Genomic DNA, 18575 nt, shown 5'->3' with positions numbered 1-18575 from the left:
GTAAGTAACTGATATTGTGAACATATTTCCGTACCCCCATACTACATTATTTTAGAAACTGGAACATTATCCATGATGCCAGTGTCAACAGACAGTGGTATGTTTCTGCCTTCTGGTGGTATTACTTATACACTGAATCCCTGATTCAATCTTCATAACTCATCAGTGCTGGGAACCTCTTAATAATACTTTGGGTTTTATTGCTTGTCCACATCACACTTAACTCCGTCCCTGCCCACCACCTGTAGATTCCACTCCTGGCTCTAGTGCCTGCACCTTCACTACACTCTCATCTTTGTACCCCAAATTAACTTCACCTCTACACTCCAGAAACTTTGATAATCTCATTCACATCTCTCCCACTAACTCAGTCCCTCTCTCCTGTGCCCTCTGGAATTCCAGATCTGTCTAATAAACAGGAGCCCACCCATGACTTCTTCATCTTCAACTCCCTGAATCTCCTAGCCATCACTGACCTGGATTTCCCCTCTGACACCGCTTCCCCTGCAGGTCTCTCCTCTGGGGGCCCCACATTCTCACACACCCAGGCCTGGAGGTTGCCGTGGTGGTTTGCGGATCCTTTTATGCTCGTTACTTCTACAAATTCATACCTCCTGAACCATCCCATTCATTGTCTATATTCAAGGTTCATGTTATTCGCCTCTTTCAATCCGTTCACCTTCATGTAGTTGTCATTTACCATCCCCATGGCCCTACCTCCAAACTGCTTGACACCTTTGCTACCTAGCTCCCCCACTTCCTCTCTTCAGCTATTCCTTCCATTATCTTTGGTGTCTACAACATCCTAATCGATATCCCCACAGAATCCTCTGCCTCTAAACTCCTTATCCTCACATAATCACTTAGTCTCTCCCACTGGACCTCCTCACCCTCCCATGTGAGTGGATACTCACTTCCCTCTCTCTGACCATCACCTTCTCTCTTTTAACTTCTCCCTCACCCCTTATCCAGCTCTGCCACTACTCCATACTTTCTACAGCACCTAACCCTTGGTTGCTGCCCCACTGCTTATTTGAGGGGTATGATCGCTGATGTAGCAAGGGTTATAACCTATGTTTGTATCCTGCATTGTTTGTACTGTAAGTCACGGTTTTCTTGTGTAACTCGTTTATTTATGTACTTTGTAAGGTGCTGCTTAACCCTTGTGGTGCCATATAAATAAAGTATAATAATTGTTGTTTTGCCCTCCTTCTGGTTATTGCCCCTGTTCCTGCCCTTTTCTTTTCCCCTGTGGTCTTATATTGCTTTTAATATTTGTTATGGCCTTATTATTTTCTATTGACCATTTTTATTGACCTACTGTTTATTTAATCTTTTGTTGTCTAGCTGTAAACTGTAAAACTGACTGCACGTCAATGCTTTGTTTTTAGATTGGAATGTTTTAGATTTCTTGGCTGTTCATGTTTAGCAGATATTTCCTGTAATGCAGTATCTTTAAAATAAAACTTAAAAAAAAATGGAACATTAATATATAGTGCAGCACAGTGGTTAGCATTACAGCCTCGTAGCACATGGCACTATTTGTGCAGAGTTTGTGTTCCTATGTTTGCAATGATTTTCTCCTACAAACTAAACATATTGGCAAGTGCAGGGAGCGGGGTAGAGTTCTGCTCATTAAGACTAATGCTCCTCACAGTGCAAAGATGTGTGTGTGTGTGTGTGTGTGTGTGTGTGTATATATATATATATATATATATATATATATACACACACATACATACATACATACATACACACACACTGTATATACATTTACACACACATACTGTATGGATAGATATTTTATAGCTGTTTCGCATGATATCAACTTGCACTTTATTGTCACATGACAAATGTAATATGCTTGTCTTCTTTTCCAGACAGAGAAATACTATCTGTTGCTTGGGGAAGGATTTGTATGTCAAGCAGCCCCCCTGTGAGACACAGAGTTTGACTGCCCTCTCCCCCAGACTTCACGGGACCTTGCAACTTCTCTCAGTGTGCAAAGGCACAGCTGGCATTGGCCATGGGATAGCCAGCCCTCAGAGACTTTAGGAGATGCTCTCCCCCTGGTCTCCTCTGCTGTGGTCCTGTAGGGTGGCAATTCTTCCCTCCTCAGCCAAAGATCTACACGATCATCACTCTTCTGACTACAGGCCTGGAGGCATTTGTTCAGTTTTATGTGTCAAGCAGGCAGAGCAGAGGATTGCTGGCTCTGGAACCAATCCCGAAAGGAATCACTTGGAGGATCTGTTCGCTAGCAATAGCTAGTCAAACACTCCACAAGCACACACTTAGAAATGACTTATGAAACCAGGACCAAGCTGACACTGCATCTGACTCTGGAGACCCTCCAATTGTCACATTGACACAAGCAAAATGGGTTTGTACGTGAGAGACATAAACCTCCCACCGACGATGGCCACAGACGCCTGGTTCTGTTGCTCTGTTTTGTCGATGCATCTTCAAGTAGAGTTTGAAATAGTAGAACTGCTCAATTATTTTTGTAGCTTAGAAGCCGGTAGGAAACATACGAGGAAAGCACTTGACATCTCAAAGAGCTCATCTTGCAGTTTGTTAAACTATTATAATGTTTTGTAAAGACTAAAGCATTTTTGTTTGTGGGATCTTACCTTTAAGTAAGGAACTGCTCCAACTGCTTCTGTGTGCATTGTCAGCAATGGTACATCCTTGACCACTGACTCCAAGGAAAAGACCACATCCCACATACAATGTAGCAGCAGCAAGTTAGAGCGCGGTGCAGATAAATTTTTTTTTACTTGTACAGGACCAGCCAGCCTCCAGGTGAGGTGACAATAGTATCCAAAGCTGCACCCTAAAAAGATTGGGCTCTAACAGTGTTACGTTTTGCCGTCAGACAGGCATTTTGTGTTTTATAATAAATTTTATAAATAAACATTTTATAAAACAAACAGATTTTCTTTCATAATTTGGTTAGACTGTAAATAAGTACAAACCTTTATTGCCATACATAAAGAATTAGAAAAAGTTAAATACCAACTGTTCCTCATACAGTACTTCATTATTTATTTCAATAAAACGGTTATTCATACGCATCAAAAATAACATTATTGATATTCATTTGTTTGCTGACTTATGGCACAAATAAAGCACATACAAAATCTGTAGTTACCGCAACCTCTTGCCTGTAAGGAGGAATTCAGTAGCCTTGAAGACTCTATGGTGTTTTTACTGTATTTTGCAATTACCCACAGCAACCTATTGGCTATAGTAGTTTTGCACTACACAGATAAAAGCTGATCGCACTGAAGCACAACAACCAATGTTTGCAGATGAGCATCACTGATTCATTCCAACAACCCTCAGCATGTAGACAGCTGTAATGATACAGAGAGGCTGTATTAGACCCATAGGGGTGTAGGTGTAGGAAGAACAATGATTTGCCAATCATCTTAACATGTAAGGAACGCAAATGCCATTTTATGAAAAGCTTGAAGTATGCACTATGCGGTGGTTCTCAAACTCAGGCCACATGACCTGTAGAAGTTCATGTTCTCCAGGCCACATCGCTAGTGCATTCATTACTATCTGACACATTCTAAGGATCTACTGATGGGCTGGAAAATATGTTCTGCTAGATGTCCGAACACCCAAGTTTGAAAAACACTACACTAGAATATTGTGTCATGTTCCTAAATTACCACACCACATTTGTGGCCGACAATGTAATGGATCAGGGGCTTAATGCAGCATGGATTGCAAAACCAAAAACTTTCTCTAATGGCCAAAACCATGTTGCACTGCAGGGGAGGCAGATATAACATGTGCGAAGAGAGTTAGATTTGGGTGGGTTAATTTGTTTCTGTGCAGGGTAAATACTAGAGATGAGCGGGTTCGGTTCCTCGGAATCCGAACCCGCCCGAACTTCATGTTTTTTTTCACGGGTCCGAGCGACTCGGATCTTCCCGCCTTGCTCGGTTAACCCGAGCGCGCCCGAACGTCATCATGACGCTGTCGGATTCTCGCGAGACTCGGATTCTATATAAGGAGCCGCGCGTCGCCGCCATTTTCACACGTGCATTGAGATTGATAGGGAGAGGACGTGGCTGGCGTCCTCTCCATTTAGATTAGGAGAGAGTCAGATTGATTTGAGACAGAGACACTTGATTTACTGGAGCTTAGGAGTACTGTAGAGAGTGCAGAGTTTAGTAGTGACTGACCACAGTGACCACCAGACAGTGCAGTTTTATTTAATATAATCCGTTCTCTGCCTGAAAAAAACGATACACAGTGACTCAGTCACATACCATATCTGTGTGCACTGCTCAGCCCAGTGTGCTGCATCATCTATGTATATATCTGACTGTGCTCACACAGCTTATAATTGTGGGGGAGACTGGGGAGCAGTGCCAGTTATAGGTTATAGCAGGAGCCAGGAGTACATATTATTAAAATTAAACAGTGCACACTTTTGCTGCAGGAGTGCCACTGCCAGTGTGACTGACCAGTGACCTGACCACACTGACCACCAGTATAGTTAGTAGTATACTATATTGTGATTGCCTGAAAAAGTTAAACACTCGTCGTGTGACTTGTGTGGTGTTTTTTTTTTTATTCTATAAAAAACTCATTCTGCTGACAGACAGTGTCCAGCAGGTCCGTCATTATATAATATATACCTGTCCGGCTGCAGTAGTGATATATATATATTTTTTATATCATTATTTATCATCCAGTCGCAGCAGACACAGTACGGTAGTTCACGGCTGTAGCTACCTCTGTGTCGGCACTCGGCAGTCCATCCATAATTGTATACCACCTACCCGTGGTTTTTTTTTCTTTCTTCTTTATACATACATACTACATCTCTTTATCAACCAGTCTATATTAGCAGCAGACACAGTACAGTAGTCCACGGCTGTAGCTACCTCTGTGTCGGCACTCGGCAGTCCATCCATAATTGTACACCACCTACCCGTGGTTTTTTTTTCTTTCTTCTTTATACATACATACTACATCTCTTTATCAACCAGTCTATATTAGCAGCAGACACAGTACAGTACGGTAGTCCACGGCTGTAGCTACCTCTGTGTCGGCACTCGGCAGTCCGTCCATAATTGTATACCACCTACCCGTGGTTTTTTTTTCTTTCTTCTTTATACATACATACTACATCTCTTTATCAACCAGTCTATATTAGCAGCAGACACAGTACAGTAGTCCACGGCTGTAGCTACCTCTGTGTCGGCACTCGGCAGTCCATCCATAATTGTATACCACCTACCCGTGTTTTTTTTTTCTTTCTTCTTTATACATACATACTACATCTCTTTATCAACCAGTCTATATTAGCAGCAGACACAGTACAGTACGGTAGTCCACGGCTGTAGCTACCTCTGTGTCGGCACTCGGCAGTCCGTCCATAATTGTATACCACCTACCCGTGGTTTTTTTTTTCTTTCTTCTTTATACATACATACTACATCTCTTTATCAACCAGTCTATATTAGCAGCAGACACAGTACAGTAGTCCACGGCTGTAGCTACCTCTGTGTCGGCACTCGGCAGTCCATCCATAATTGTATACCACCTACCCGTGGTTTTTTTTTTCTTTCTTCTTTATACATACATACTACATCTCATTATCATCCAGTCTATATTAGCAGCAGACACAGTACAGTACAATAGTCCACGGCTGTAGCTACCTCTGTGTCGGCACTCGGCAGTCCATCCATAATTGTATACTAGTATCCATCCATCTCCATTGTTTACCTGAGGTGCCTTTTAGTTGTGCCTATTAAAATATGGAGAACAAAAATGTTGAGGTTCCAAAATTAGGGAAAGATCAAGATCCACTTCCACCTCGTGCTGAAGCTGCTGCCACTAGTCATGGCCGAGACGATGAAATGCCAGCAACGTCGTCTGCCAAGGCCGATGCCCAATGTCATAGTACAGAGCATGTCAAATCCAAAACACCAAATATCAGTAAAAAAAGGACTCCAAAACCTAAAATAAAATTGTCGGAGGAGAAGCGTAAACTTGCCAATATGCCATTTACCACACGGAGTGGCAAGGAACGGCTGAGGCCCTGGCCTATGTTCATGGCTAGTGGTTCAGCTTCACATGAGGATGGAAGCACTCAGCCTCTCGCTAGAAAACTGAAAAGACTCAAGCTGGCAAAAGCACCGCAAAGAACTGTGCGTTCTTCGAAATCCCAAATCCACAAGGAGAGTCCAATTGTGTCGGTTGCGATGCCTGACCTTCCCAACACTGGACGTGAAGAGCATGCGCCTTCCACCATTTGCACGCCCCCTGCAAGTGCTGGAAGGAGCACCCGCAGTCCAGTTCCTGATAGTCAGATTGAAGATGTCAGTGTTGAAGTAAACCAGGATGAGGAGGATATGGGTGTTGCTGGCGCTGGGGAGGAAATTGACCAGGAGGATTCTGATGGTGAGGTGGTTTGTTTAAGTCAGGCACCCGGGGAGACACCTGTTGTCCGTGGGAGGAATATGGCCGTTGACATGCCTGGTGAAAATACCAAAAAAATCAGCTCTTCGGTGTGGAAGTATTTCACCAGAAATGCGGACAACATTTGTCAAGCCGTGTGTTCCCTTTGTCAAGCTGTAATAAGTAGGGGTAAGGACGTTAACCACCTCGGAACATCCTCCCTTATACGTCACCTGCAGCGCATTCATAATAAGTCAGTGACAAGTTCAAAAACTTTGGGCGACAGCGGAAGCAGTCCACTGACCAGTAAATCCCTTCCTCTTGTAACCAAGCTCACGCAAACCACCCCACCAACTCCCTCAGTGTCAATTTCCTCCTTCCCCAGGAATGCCAATAGTCCTGCAGGCCATGTCACTGGCAATTCTGACGAGTCCTCTCCTGCCTGGGATTCCTCCGATGCATCCTTGCGTGTAACGCCTACTGCTGCTGGCGCTGCTGTTGTTGCTGCTGGGAGTCGATTGTCATCCCAGAGGGGAAGTCGTAAGCCCACTTGTACTACTTCCAGTAAGCAATTGACTGTCCAACAGTCCTTTGCGAGGAAGATGAAATATCACAGCAGTCATCCTGCTGCAAAGCGGATAACTGAGGCCTTGACAACTATGTTGGTGTTAGACGTGCGTCCGGTATCCGCCGTTAGTTCACAGGGAACTAGACAATTTATTGAGGCAGTGTGCCCCCGTTACCAAATACCATCTAGGTTCCACTTCTGTAGGCAGGCGATACCGAGAATGTACACGGACGTCAGAAAAAGACTCACCAGTGTCCTAAAAAATGCAGTTGTACCCAATGTCCACTTAACCACGGACATGTGGACAAGTGGAGCAGGGCAGGGTCAGGACTATATGACTGTGACAGCCCACTGGGTAGATGTATGGACTCCCGCCGCAAGAACAGCAGCGGCGGCACCAGTAGCAGCATCTCGCAAACGCCAACGCTTTCCTAGGCAGGCTACGCTTTGTATCACCGCTTTCCAGAATACGCACACAGCTAAAAACCTCTTACGACAACTGAGGAAGATCATCGCAGAATGGCTTACCCCAATTGGACTCTCCTGTGGATTTGTGGCATCGGACAACGCCAGCAATATTGTGTGTGCATTAAATATGGGCAAATTCCAGCACGTCCCATGTTTTGCACATACCTTGAATTTGGTGGTGCAGAATTTTTTAAAAAACGACAGGGGCGTGCAAGAGATGCTGTCGGTGGCCAGAAGAATTGCGGGACACTTTCGGCGTACAGGCACCACGTACAGAAGACTGGAGCACCACCAAAAACTACTGAACCTGCCCTGCCATCATCTGAAGCAAGAAGTGGTAACGAGGTGGAATTCAACCCTCTATATGCTTCAGAGGTTGGAGGAGCAGCAAAAGGCCATTCAAGCCTATACAATTGAGCACGATATAGGAGGTGGAATGCACCTGTCTCAAGTGCAGTGGAGAATGATTTCAACGTTGTGCAAGGTTCTGATGCCCTTTGAACTTGCCACACGTGAAGTCAGTTCAGACACTGCCAGCCTGAGTCAGGTCATTCCCCTCATCAGGCTTTTGCAGAAGAAGCTGGAGACATTGAAGGAGGAACTAACACGGAGCGATTCCGCTAGGCATGTGGGACTTGTGGATGGAGCCCTTAATTCGCTTAACAAGGATTCACGGGTGGTCAATCTGTTGAAATCAGAGCACTACATTTTGGCCACCGTGCTCGATCCTAGATTTAAAACCTACCTTGGATCTCTCTTTCCGGCAGACACAAGTCTGCTGGGGTTGAAAGACCTGCTGGTGAGAAAATTGTCAAGTCAAGCGGAACGCGACCTGTCAACATCTCCTCCTTCACATTCTCCCGCAACTGGGGGTGCGAGGAAAAGGCTCAGAATTCCGAGCCCACCCGCTGGCGGTGATGCAGGGCAGTCTGGAGCGACTGCTGATGCTGACATCTGGTCCGGACTGAAGGACCTGACAACGATTACGGACATGTCGTCTACTGTCACTGCATATGATTCTCTCAACATTGAAAGAATGGTGGAGGATTATATGAGTGACCGCATCCAAGTAGGCACGTCACACAGTCCGTACTTATACTGGCAGGAAAAAGAGGCAATTTTTAGGCCCTTGCACAAACTGGCTTTATTCTACCTAAGTTTTCCTCCCACAAGTGTGTACTCCGAAAGAGTGTTTAGTGCCGCCGCTCACCTTGTCAGCAATCGGCGTACGAGGTTACATCCAGAAAATGTGGAGAAGATGATGTTCATTAAAATGAATTATAATCAATTCCTCCGCGGAGACATTGACCAGCAGCAATTGCCTCCACAAAGTACACAGGGAGCTGAGATGGTGGATTCCAGTGGGGACGAATTGATAATCTGTGAGGAGGGGGATGTACACGGTGATATATCGGAGGATGATGATGAGGTGGACATCTTGCCTCTGTAGAGCCAGTTTGTGCAAGGAGAGATTAATTGCTTCTTTTTGGGGGGGGTCCAAACCAACCCGTCATATCAGTCACAGTCGTGTGGCAGACCCTGTCACTGAAATGATGGGTTGGTTAAAGTGTGCATGTCCTGTTTATACAACATAAGGGTGGGTGGGAGGGCCCAAGGACAATTCCATCTTGCACCTCTTTTTTCTTTTATTTTTCTTTGCGTCATGTGCTGTTTGGGGAGGGTTTTTTGGAAGGGCCATCCTGCGTGACACTGCAGTGCCACTCCTAGATGGGCCCGGTGTTTGTGTCGGCCACTAGGGTCGCTTATCTTACTCACACAGTCAGCTACCTCATTGCGCCTCCTTTTTTTCTTTGCGTCATGTGCTGTTTGGGGAGGGTTTTTTGGAAGGGCCATCCTGCGTGACACTGCAGTGCCACTCCTAGATGGGCCCGGTGTTTGTGTCGGCCACTAGGGTCGCTTATCTTACTCACACAGTCAGCTACCTCATTGCGCCTCTTTTTTTCTTTGCGTCATGTGCTGTTTGGGGAGGGTTTTTTGGAAGGGCCATCCTGCGTGACACTGCAGTGCCACTCCTAGATGGGCCCGGTGTTTGTGTCGGCCACTAGGGTCGCTTATCTTACTCACACAGTCAGCTACCTCATTGCGCCTCTTTTTTTCTTTGCGTCATGTGCTGTTTGGGGAGGGTTTTTTGGAAGGGCCATCCTGCGTGACACTGCAGTGCCACTCCTAGATGGGCCCGGTGTTTGTGTCGGCCACTAGGGTCGCTTATCTTACTCACACAGTCAGCTACCTCATTGCGCCTCTTTTTTTCTTTGCGTCATGTGCTGTTTGGGGAGGGTTTTTTGGAAGGGACATCCTGCGTGACACTGCAGTGCCACTCCTAGATGGGCCCGGTGTTTGTGTCGGCCACTAGGGTCGCTTATCTTACTCACACAGCTACCTCATTGCGCCTCTTTTTTTCTTTGCGTCATGTGCTGTTTGGGGAGGGTTTTTTGGAAGGGACATCCTGCGTGACACTGCAGTGCCACTCCTAGATGGGCCCGGTGTTTGTGTCGGCCACTAGGGTCGCTTATCTTACTCACACAGCGACCTCGGTGCAAATTTTAGGACTAAAAATAATATTGTGAGGTGTGAGGTATTCAGAATAGACTGAAAATGAGTGTAAATTATGGTTTTTGAGGTTAATAATACTTTGGGATCAAAATGACCCCCAAATTCTATGATTTAAGCTGTTTTTTAGGGTTTTTTGAAAAAAACACCCGAATCCAAAACACACCCGAATCCGACAAAAAAAATTCGGTGAGGTTTTGCCAAAACGCGGTCGAACCCAAAACACGGCCGCGGAACCGAACCCAAAACCAAAACACAAAACCCGAAAAATTTCCGGCGCTCATCTCTAGTAAATACTGGCTTCTTTATTTTTACACTGCAATTTAGATTTCAGTTTGAACACACCCCACCCACATCTAACTCTCTCAGCACGTTATATCTGCCCAACCTGCACTTTTGCCCATTAGAGAAAGATATTGCTTTTGTGATCCATACTGAATTAGGCCCTCAGTCTAAATTTGACACTGTGTTAGTGTTTCAGTACAGGTGGGTTGGTCCCTGAGTGAGTCCTTCATATGAATATCTGCATAGCACTTTAGCCATGGAGTCAGGTGAGTAGTGGGGTAGGAAGGAGGACAAACTGCTGCATATTGAGTAATGATGGTATTTACAAAACTCTTGAAGTGGACATTACCTATATCCATTCTGTATTCAAACAGGCACATCTACAAACATGCCCCGTCATGCATGGAGCAGAGAACCATTACAATAGTGGAAACTGAATACATTATAGCACTTTGTTTTATTTTTTCTTATTACTACTTAAATTTGGTCTAGCTCTTCGGGCATTTCCCTCATCGTCTTCATCTTCAGAATCATCTTCACTGTCTGACTGTTGTTCATCTTCACTACTTAGTTCATCCTCCTCATCCCGCATGTTGTTTCTATCTTCTCTTCCCATTTCAAGTTGCTCGCGCTCCATTATCTTCCGGAAAGTGCTGAGCTCCTCGGCTGAAGAGCATGCGATACGTGATAAAAAGTCCTCCTCAGACAGCTGTGTGATCTCTTTCAGCTTGGGGTTGGAAGAGGGACACAACCCTTTTTTGTCAGGCGGCAGAAACCTGCCAAGACGTTCTAGGAACTGGTGTCGAACTCTAATCTCATTAAGAGAAGTTAGGAAAACGTTAGAAGAAATTATCTCTCCATGTTTCATGCCCATCCGAAAATACACATACTGTAAAACAGGATGAAAGCAATAAAGTAATGCTTTAGATTGACACGTCATTACCAGTGCTGTGTCTGAATTTAGATCATACAAGGGGTTATAGAACAAGTGAGAATAACAACTAACAGATCAACAGTGGTTTAAGGTTTTCCATTGTTCCCATGTCAGAGCATATCAGTTATTGAAACAGAATATAAGGTTACTACCAGATGGTATAGATGTCCTAGTGTATTAGGAAAAATGTTTTCAGTTCTTCCCAGTCTGTGCTGGAGCTGTAATGGTGGTCTGGGTTCTCCTCTAAACATATTGTGGCTCATCCAGATTACTAAAGCTATAGTTGGCAAGGGTATACCTGATGGTCTGGAATTTTGAATATTAAATGTAATATCTTGGCCTGTCTTTAGAGATAAAGAGTCTCTTCTACAACACACGAATAACGCGGCCAAGGCAGTTATACGAGTTGAATGGAGATCAGTCTCACCCTCTACCATCACGGATTGGCTGACCGGACTACATATGTACATGGTGATGGACGAGCTCCTTTATCTGTCACGCATCGCCTTTCTACTTTCTTTTTCATCCACCAGGGGTGACAGGAGTACTCTTGGGATATGGACAGGGGGGATAGGCACACTTAAATATTTAAATTAGTAACCCTCCACCCCTTCCATACTCCCAAGGTACCTCAGTGTTTTTTTGTGCCTCGCCGGGATGGCACACGTGGAGAGTTCTCCACACTTTACTTCTATTTTTCACTAGATTTTTCTTTTTACACTCAATCCCTTCCCAGTTTATTAAGAAGCTTGGGTCCGGGATTGTGGAGGCTGTAGACTGCAGCAATTGGCTTGTCGGCGCTCAGGAGAGGAGCCCCGCCATAGACCACAATCAGCAGAGCTGATTTCAGCCTAGGGCTGCATCAAGGAGCTGGACAGAGCTTACAAAAGAAGCCCCGTCATAGCCTCCACTGTGATCAGGTAATGAGCGGCCAGGCAGCTTACACTGCCACCGCTCCTTTGCTGTGATACATTGCTGGGGGATTGGGGCGGTCATCATGCTGCTGCCCCACTGTGTGGGACTGTACGTTTTTAATACATGTCTCCCCGCTGCCGCTACCCAGCCCATGGCTCCCGCTGCCTGCTCCCCAGCCCAGGCACGCTGCCGCTCCCTGGCTCCCTCCCGCTAGCCGCACTCAGTCAACTGTTGCGGACAGCTTCTACGCTGCCGTGGCTCAGCCCTTACTCAGACTGCGGACAGCTCTCACTGCTGTCGCGCTCTACCAGCGAACCTGCAGGGGGGGAGAGATCGTGTGTGTGGTGGGGAGGATTATACCCGCAGCACCACGGCTCAGGGGAGGCTCACAAAACATAGGTCTTAGTGATGTACAGTCCCTGCTATCAGGCTATTAAGCCTGTAATACATGCTTATGAGGGATGCATATTACAAAGGGTTATAAATAATCTGTATGTATGCTGTGATTAGGTTATAACCTGAAAAGGTGGCTTTATTATACATAAAAAATACTGTATATGGTGAAAGCACATGGCTCGACGCCATTTTAACTCATCTTTCTGCTTCTTCTGACAGGAAGTTTACTGCGGTTCTACAACACTGAGCCACTGGAGGGTGCAGGGGTGTTAGGGATTTTGTAAAGCACATATTTCACTGACTGTAGTGTTTACCAGGTGCACTGCTCTTCTGGGTTATACACACTATAGTTAAATTTTATTGAGTCGTGGGACTTGTCTTTCTCTGTATACTCTCTGTCTGTGTACATAATGAGTAAAGCTAATGCAAAATCAAAAAATGCAGCTTGTCTGCGATGTCTGTCTGAGTGTGTTACCTGATGGAACTACCACTTGCACATTGTGTCTTGTCAATATGGGTACTAATACGAACCTCTACCCTGATCCTCCTTGGGCGATGCTGGTAGGTGTGATGACTGGCTTACAATCAGAGTTGGTTGCTGCGCTAAAGGAGCGTGAAGCGGCTAGATCTGAGGCTAGGTAAATACCGTCTGAGCTGCCACAGTGGGATCATTATATGTCAAGGACTTTGCAGAGTTTATTAAAGTCCAGATCTACCTCAATTCCTAAACGTAGTCATAGTTTCTCTCATAATGTACTGGTTTCAGCGGTGTGCATGCTGATGATTCAATGCCAGACCTGATCTCACAGGAGGAACATGAGGAAGGTGAATTGGGCCAGGAGTCAGATAGTGAGGTTACTGATATCTTGGCCATTGATAATCTCATCAGGGCAATACGCCAGGTTTTACATTTTACTGAGACTGAGGAGCCTCTTTCAAGTGATGATGTTTTGTTTGCTAAAAAACAGAACACCTGTGTATTTTCCTTATTCAGATTCTCTTGAACAGTTAACGGAAGCATGGAAGAATCCAGATAAACTGTTTGCGGTGCCAAGACATTTCTAACTACCCATTTCCAGAGTCTATGACAACTAAACGGGAGAATCCACCAGCAGTAGATTCCTCAGTGTCAAAACTTTAAAAAAAAGTTAACAATTCCAGTCCCCACTGCAACGACTCTTAAAGACCCGTCAGAGAGTAAGCTAGAAGCTATGCTAAAGTCAATGTATACAGCTTAGACCTGCTTTGGTTGGAGTTTGAGTTAACAAGGCTGTCGTTCCATGGGCAACACAGCTCAAGTTGGGCCTAGAACAGGATCTTCCTTTAGACAAGCTTATACTTCTTGCTTTTCACATCTGTGAAACTGCGGAGTATTTAGGTACGGCTTCTTTGGACGTCAGCCGTTTGTTCTCGGCTTTCAGCTTCACTAATTGCGGCACGACGGGCGCTTTGGCTGCTTTCTTGGCAGGCAGAGTCAAAACGTGGAATAATAGCGTTGCCTTACGCTGGCGAGATGTTATTTGGTCCTGAATTGGACAAATGGATTTCGCAGGCTACTGGGGGAAAAATAGGATTTTGATACCTACCGGTAAATCCTTTTCTCCTAGTCCGTAGAGGATGCTGGGATCCACTTTAAGGCCATGGGGTATAGACGGTTCCGCAGGAGCCATGGGCACTCTTAAGACTTTTCAATGGGTGTGAACTGGCTCCTTCCTCTATGCCCCTCCTCCAGACCTCAGTTATAGGAACTGTGCCCAGGGAGACGGACATTTCGAGGAAAGGATTTACTTTAATACTAATGGTGAGATACATACCAGCTCACACCTCAACCATGCCCCACAACATGGTATTCAACATAACACACGCCAACAGGCATGAACCAAGTACAGCAACATGCTGTAACTAATATAACACAACATGTGTAATTCCAATAAACCAAACTGCAGGTAATGTACGCACTGGGACGGGCGCCCAGCATCCTCTACGGCAGAGCTGGCCAAACCAGTCCTCGAGATCTACCAACAGTTCACATTTTCCAAATAACCTAGATGGTGCTCAGGTGTAGTAATTACTAATTAAGATGTGCTGCATTCATTCCTAACTGACAATTCTACAGATCTCCAGGAGGCCTGGAAAACATGAACTGTTGGTAGATCTCGAGGACCGGTTTGGCCAGCCCTGCTCTACGGACTAGGAGAAAAGGATTTACCAGTAGGTATCAAAATCCTATTTTCTCATACGTCCTAGAGGATGCTGGGGTCCACTTCAAGACCATGGGGTTTATACCAAAGCTCCAGTACGGGCGGGAAAGTGCGGATGACCCTGCAGCACTGATTGACCGAACTTGAGGTCTTCATCGGCCAAGGCGTCAAACTTGTAGAACTTAGCAAATGTGTTTGACCCTGACCAAGTAGCTGCTTGGCAAAGTTGTAATGCCGAGACCCCCCCGGGCAGCCGCCCAGGATGAGCCCACCTTCCTAGTAGAATGGGCCTTCACAGACGTAGGTAACGGCAATCCAGCCGTAGAATGTGCATGCTGAATCGTACCTCTGATCCAGCGCGCAATAGTCTGCTTGGAAGCAGGACACCCAATTTTGTTGGGAGCATACAGGACAAACAGAGCCTGTTTTCCGTATCCTAGCCGTTCTAGTGACATAAATCTTCAAAGCTCTAACCACATCTACATACTTTGACTCAGTGAACGTGTCAGTAACTACTGGCACCACAATAGGTTGGTTTATGTGGAAAGAAGAAACCACCTTTGGAAGAAAATGTTGGCGAGTTCTCAACTCTGCCCTATCTTCATGGAAGATCAGGTAAGGGCTCTTGTGAGACAAGGCCCCCAATTCAGACACCCGCCGTGCGGATGCCAATGCCAAAAGCATCACCACTTTCCAAGTGAGAAACTTCAACTCTATCTCTTGTAGAGGCTCACACCAATCCGATTGCAGGAACTGCAACACCACATTAAGGTCCCATGGTGCCACTGGAGGCACAAATGGAGGCTGGATGTGCAGAACCCCTTTCACGAAGGTCTGAACCTCTGGAAGAGTGGCCAATTGTTTTTGGAAGAAAATTGACAAGGCCGAAATGTGGACCTTGATTGACCCCAATCGAAGGCCTGCCTCCACACCAGCCTGCAGAAAATGGAGAAAACGTCCCAACTCAAACTCTTCCGGAGGAGCCGCCTTGGATTCACACCAAGACACATATTTTCTCCAAATACGGTGGTAATGTTTCGACGTTACTCTTTCCCAGGCCTGAATAAGTGTGGGAATGACTTCCTTGGGAATACCCTTTCAGATTAGGATCCGGCGCTCAACAGCCATGCCGTCAAACATAGCCGCGGTAAGTCTTGATACAAGCACGGCCCCTGCTGCAGCAGGTCTTCGCAAAGAGGAAGAGGCCGAGGATCTTTTATGAGCAACTCCTGAAGATCTGGGTACCAAGCCCTCCTTGGCCAGTCTGGGGCAATGAAGATTGCTCGAACTCTTGTTCTTTTTATGAGCCTGAGAACTTTTGGGATCAGCGGAAGTGGAGGGAAGACATACACTGACCGGAATACCAACTGGGTTACTAGCGCATCCACTGCCATTGCTTGAGGGTCTCTCGACCTGGAACAATATTTCTGAAGCTTCTTGTTGAGACGAGATGCCATCATGTCTACTTGAGCAACTCCCCAAAGACTTGTCACCTCTGCGAAGACTTCTTGGTGGAGGCCTAACTCTCCTGGATGGAGATCGTGTCTGCTGAGGAAGTCTGCTTCCCAGTTGTCTACTCCCGGAATGAAAAATTGCCGACAGAGCCTTTACATGTCTTTCTGCCCAGAGGAGGATCTTCGTCACCTCTGCCATTGCTGCTTTGCTTTTCGTTCCGCCCTGCCTGTTTATGTACGTGACTGCCGTTACATTGTCCGACTGGATCTGCACGGGATGATCTTGAAGAAGATGTACCGCTTGTTGAAGGCTGTTGTAAATGGCTCTCAATTCCAGCACAATTATGTGAAGGCTGGCTTCCTGACTTGACCATTTTCCTTGGAAGCTTTCCCCCTGAGTGACAGGTCCCCAGCCTCGGAGACTTGCATCCGTGGTTACCAGGACCCAGTCCTGAATCCCGAACCTGCGTCCCTCTAGTAGGTGTGAACTGTGTAGCCACCACAGGAGCGAAATCCTGGCTTTTGACGACAGGACTATCTTCCGGTGCATGTGTAGGTAGGATCCCAACCACTTGTCCAACAGGTCCGACTGGAATACACTGGCATGGAACCCGCCAAACTGTATGGCCTCGTAGGCCGCCACCATTTTCCCCAACAACCGAATACACTGATGGATCGACACACTTGATGGTTTCAATATCTGTTTTACCATTTTCTGGATTTCCAGAGCCTTTTCCACCGGAAGAAAAACTCTCTGAACCTCTGTGTCCAGAATCATTCTGAGGAAAGACAATCTTGTCGTCGGTTCAAACTGTGACTTTGGAAAATTTATGATCCAACCGTGTTGTTGGAGTATAGACAGGGAGAGTGTGATGTTCTGTAGCAACTGCTCCCTGGTTCTTGCCTTTATCAGGAGATCATCCAGATAAGGAATAATACTGACTCCTTTTTGACGAAGGAGGATCATCATCTCCGCCATCACCTTGGTGATTATCCTTGGCGCTGTGGAGAGACCAAAAGGCAACATCTGGAATTGGTAATGGCAATCCTGAACCGCGAATCTCAGATAAGCCTGGTGGGGCGGAAAAATGGGAACACACAGGTAAGCATCCTTTATGTCTACTGACACCATGTAGCCTGCCCTCAGTGATTCCATTTTGAACTTGAACCTGTTCAAGTAAAGATTCAGATTTTTTAGGTTTAGGATCGGTCTGACCGAGCCGTCCAGCTTCGGAACTACAAAGAGGCTTGAATAAAAGCCCTCCCCTTGTTGTGAGAAAGGTACCAGGACTATGACCTGATCCTAACATAATTTTTGAATTGCCGCTGTTATTGCTTCTCTTTCTGGAAGAGAAACTGGCAAGGTCGATTTGAAAAATCGGCATGGGGGAACGTCTTGAAACTCCAGCTTGTACCCCTGGGACACTATTCATAAAACCCAGGGATCCAGGCCAGATTGAATCCAACCTTGACTGAACAGTTTTAGATGTGCCCCCACCCGAGCGGCCTCCCGCAAGGGAGCCCCAGCGTCATGTTGAAGATTTGTCAGAAGTAGGTGTTGACTTCTGCTCCTGGGATCCTGAAGCCGCTGTGGACTTCTTTCCTTTTACCCTTCCCCTACCTGCAAAGAAGGGGGAACCTTTGGCCTTTTTGCATTTATTGGGCCGAAAGGACTGCATGTGAGAGTGATAAGTCTTTTTTGCCGGTACAGAAGGCAAAAAGGTCGACTTACCTGCGGTAGCCGCCGAGGCTAATGCATCCAGTCCATCACCAAATAAGGCCTCCATATTCTTTTTGGAATCTGCATCCGCGTTCCACTGGCGAATCCACAATGCCCGCCTAGCCGATACTGCCATGGTAGCGGCTGTTGAAACCAAGAGTCCAATATCTTTCATGGCTTCTAGCATGTATGCGGCAGCGTCTTTGATATTCCCTAACTTAAGGTGTATCTCATCTTTATCAATCGTGTCAATCTCCGATGACACGTTTTATGACCATTTTTCAATAGCCCAACTCACCCATGCGCAGGCAATAGTGGGCCTGAGCAGTGTACCATTGGTAACATAAATGGATTTCAATGTAGTCTCCATTTTGCGGTCTGCCGGCTCCTTTAGTGAAGCCGTCCCAGGTGCAGGGAGAATCACTTTCTTTGTCAACCTGGACAGTGCACTGTCTAACACCGGGGGTGACTCCCACTTTTTCCTGTCCTCTGCAGGGAAAGGATAAGCCATCTGAATCCTCTTGGGAATACGAAATTTCTTTTCGGGATTCACCCACACCCCTTCAAAGAGAGTATTTAGCTCGTGGGAAGGAGGGAAAGTAACCTTAGATTTATTTTCTTTATAGAAATAGGC

At 46.0% G+C, this 18575-nt stretch overlaps 2 protein-coding genes across 10 annotated transcripts in view; one reads left to right on the top strand and one right to left on the bottom strand.

Moving 5' to 3' along the window:
• The window catches only part of SNED1 (sushi, nidogen and EGF like domains 1), a 233832-nt gene extending 230745 nt beyond the window's left edge, over window positions 1–3087 (top strand). For all 9 annotated transcript variants that reach the window (XM_063915762.1, XM_063915763.1, XM_063915765.1 and 6 more), the window contains one exon: window positions 1881–3087. The gene's annotated coding sequence lies outside the window, so the exon portion shown is untranslated. The remainder of the gene's footprint in view (window positions 1–1880) is intronic.
• Window positions 3088–10759: 7672 nt separating this feature from the next.
• The window catches only part of MTERF4 (mitochondrial transcription termination factor 4), an 87451-nt gene continuing 79635 nt past the window's right edge, over window positions 10760–18575 (bottom strand). The window contains exon 4 of the mRNA XM_063915760.1: window positions 10760–11210. Coding sequence (XP_063771830.1) covers window positions 10779–11210 — 432 coding nt within the window. The 3' untranslated portion in view covers window positions 10760–10778. The remainder of the gene's footprint in view (window positions 11211–18575) is intronic.

The sequence above is a fragment of the Pseudophryne corroboree genome, chromosome 4 (genome assembly GCF_028390025.1).
Source record: "Pseudophryne corroboree isolate aPseCor3 chromosome 4, aPseCor3.hap2, whole genome shotgun sequence".
Taxonomy (NCBI): Eukaryota; Metazoa; Chordata; class Amphibia; order Anura; family Myobatrachidae; genus Pseudophryne; species Pseudophryne corroboree.
This window is presented reverse-complemented; position numbering and strand designations above follow the sequence as displayed.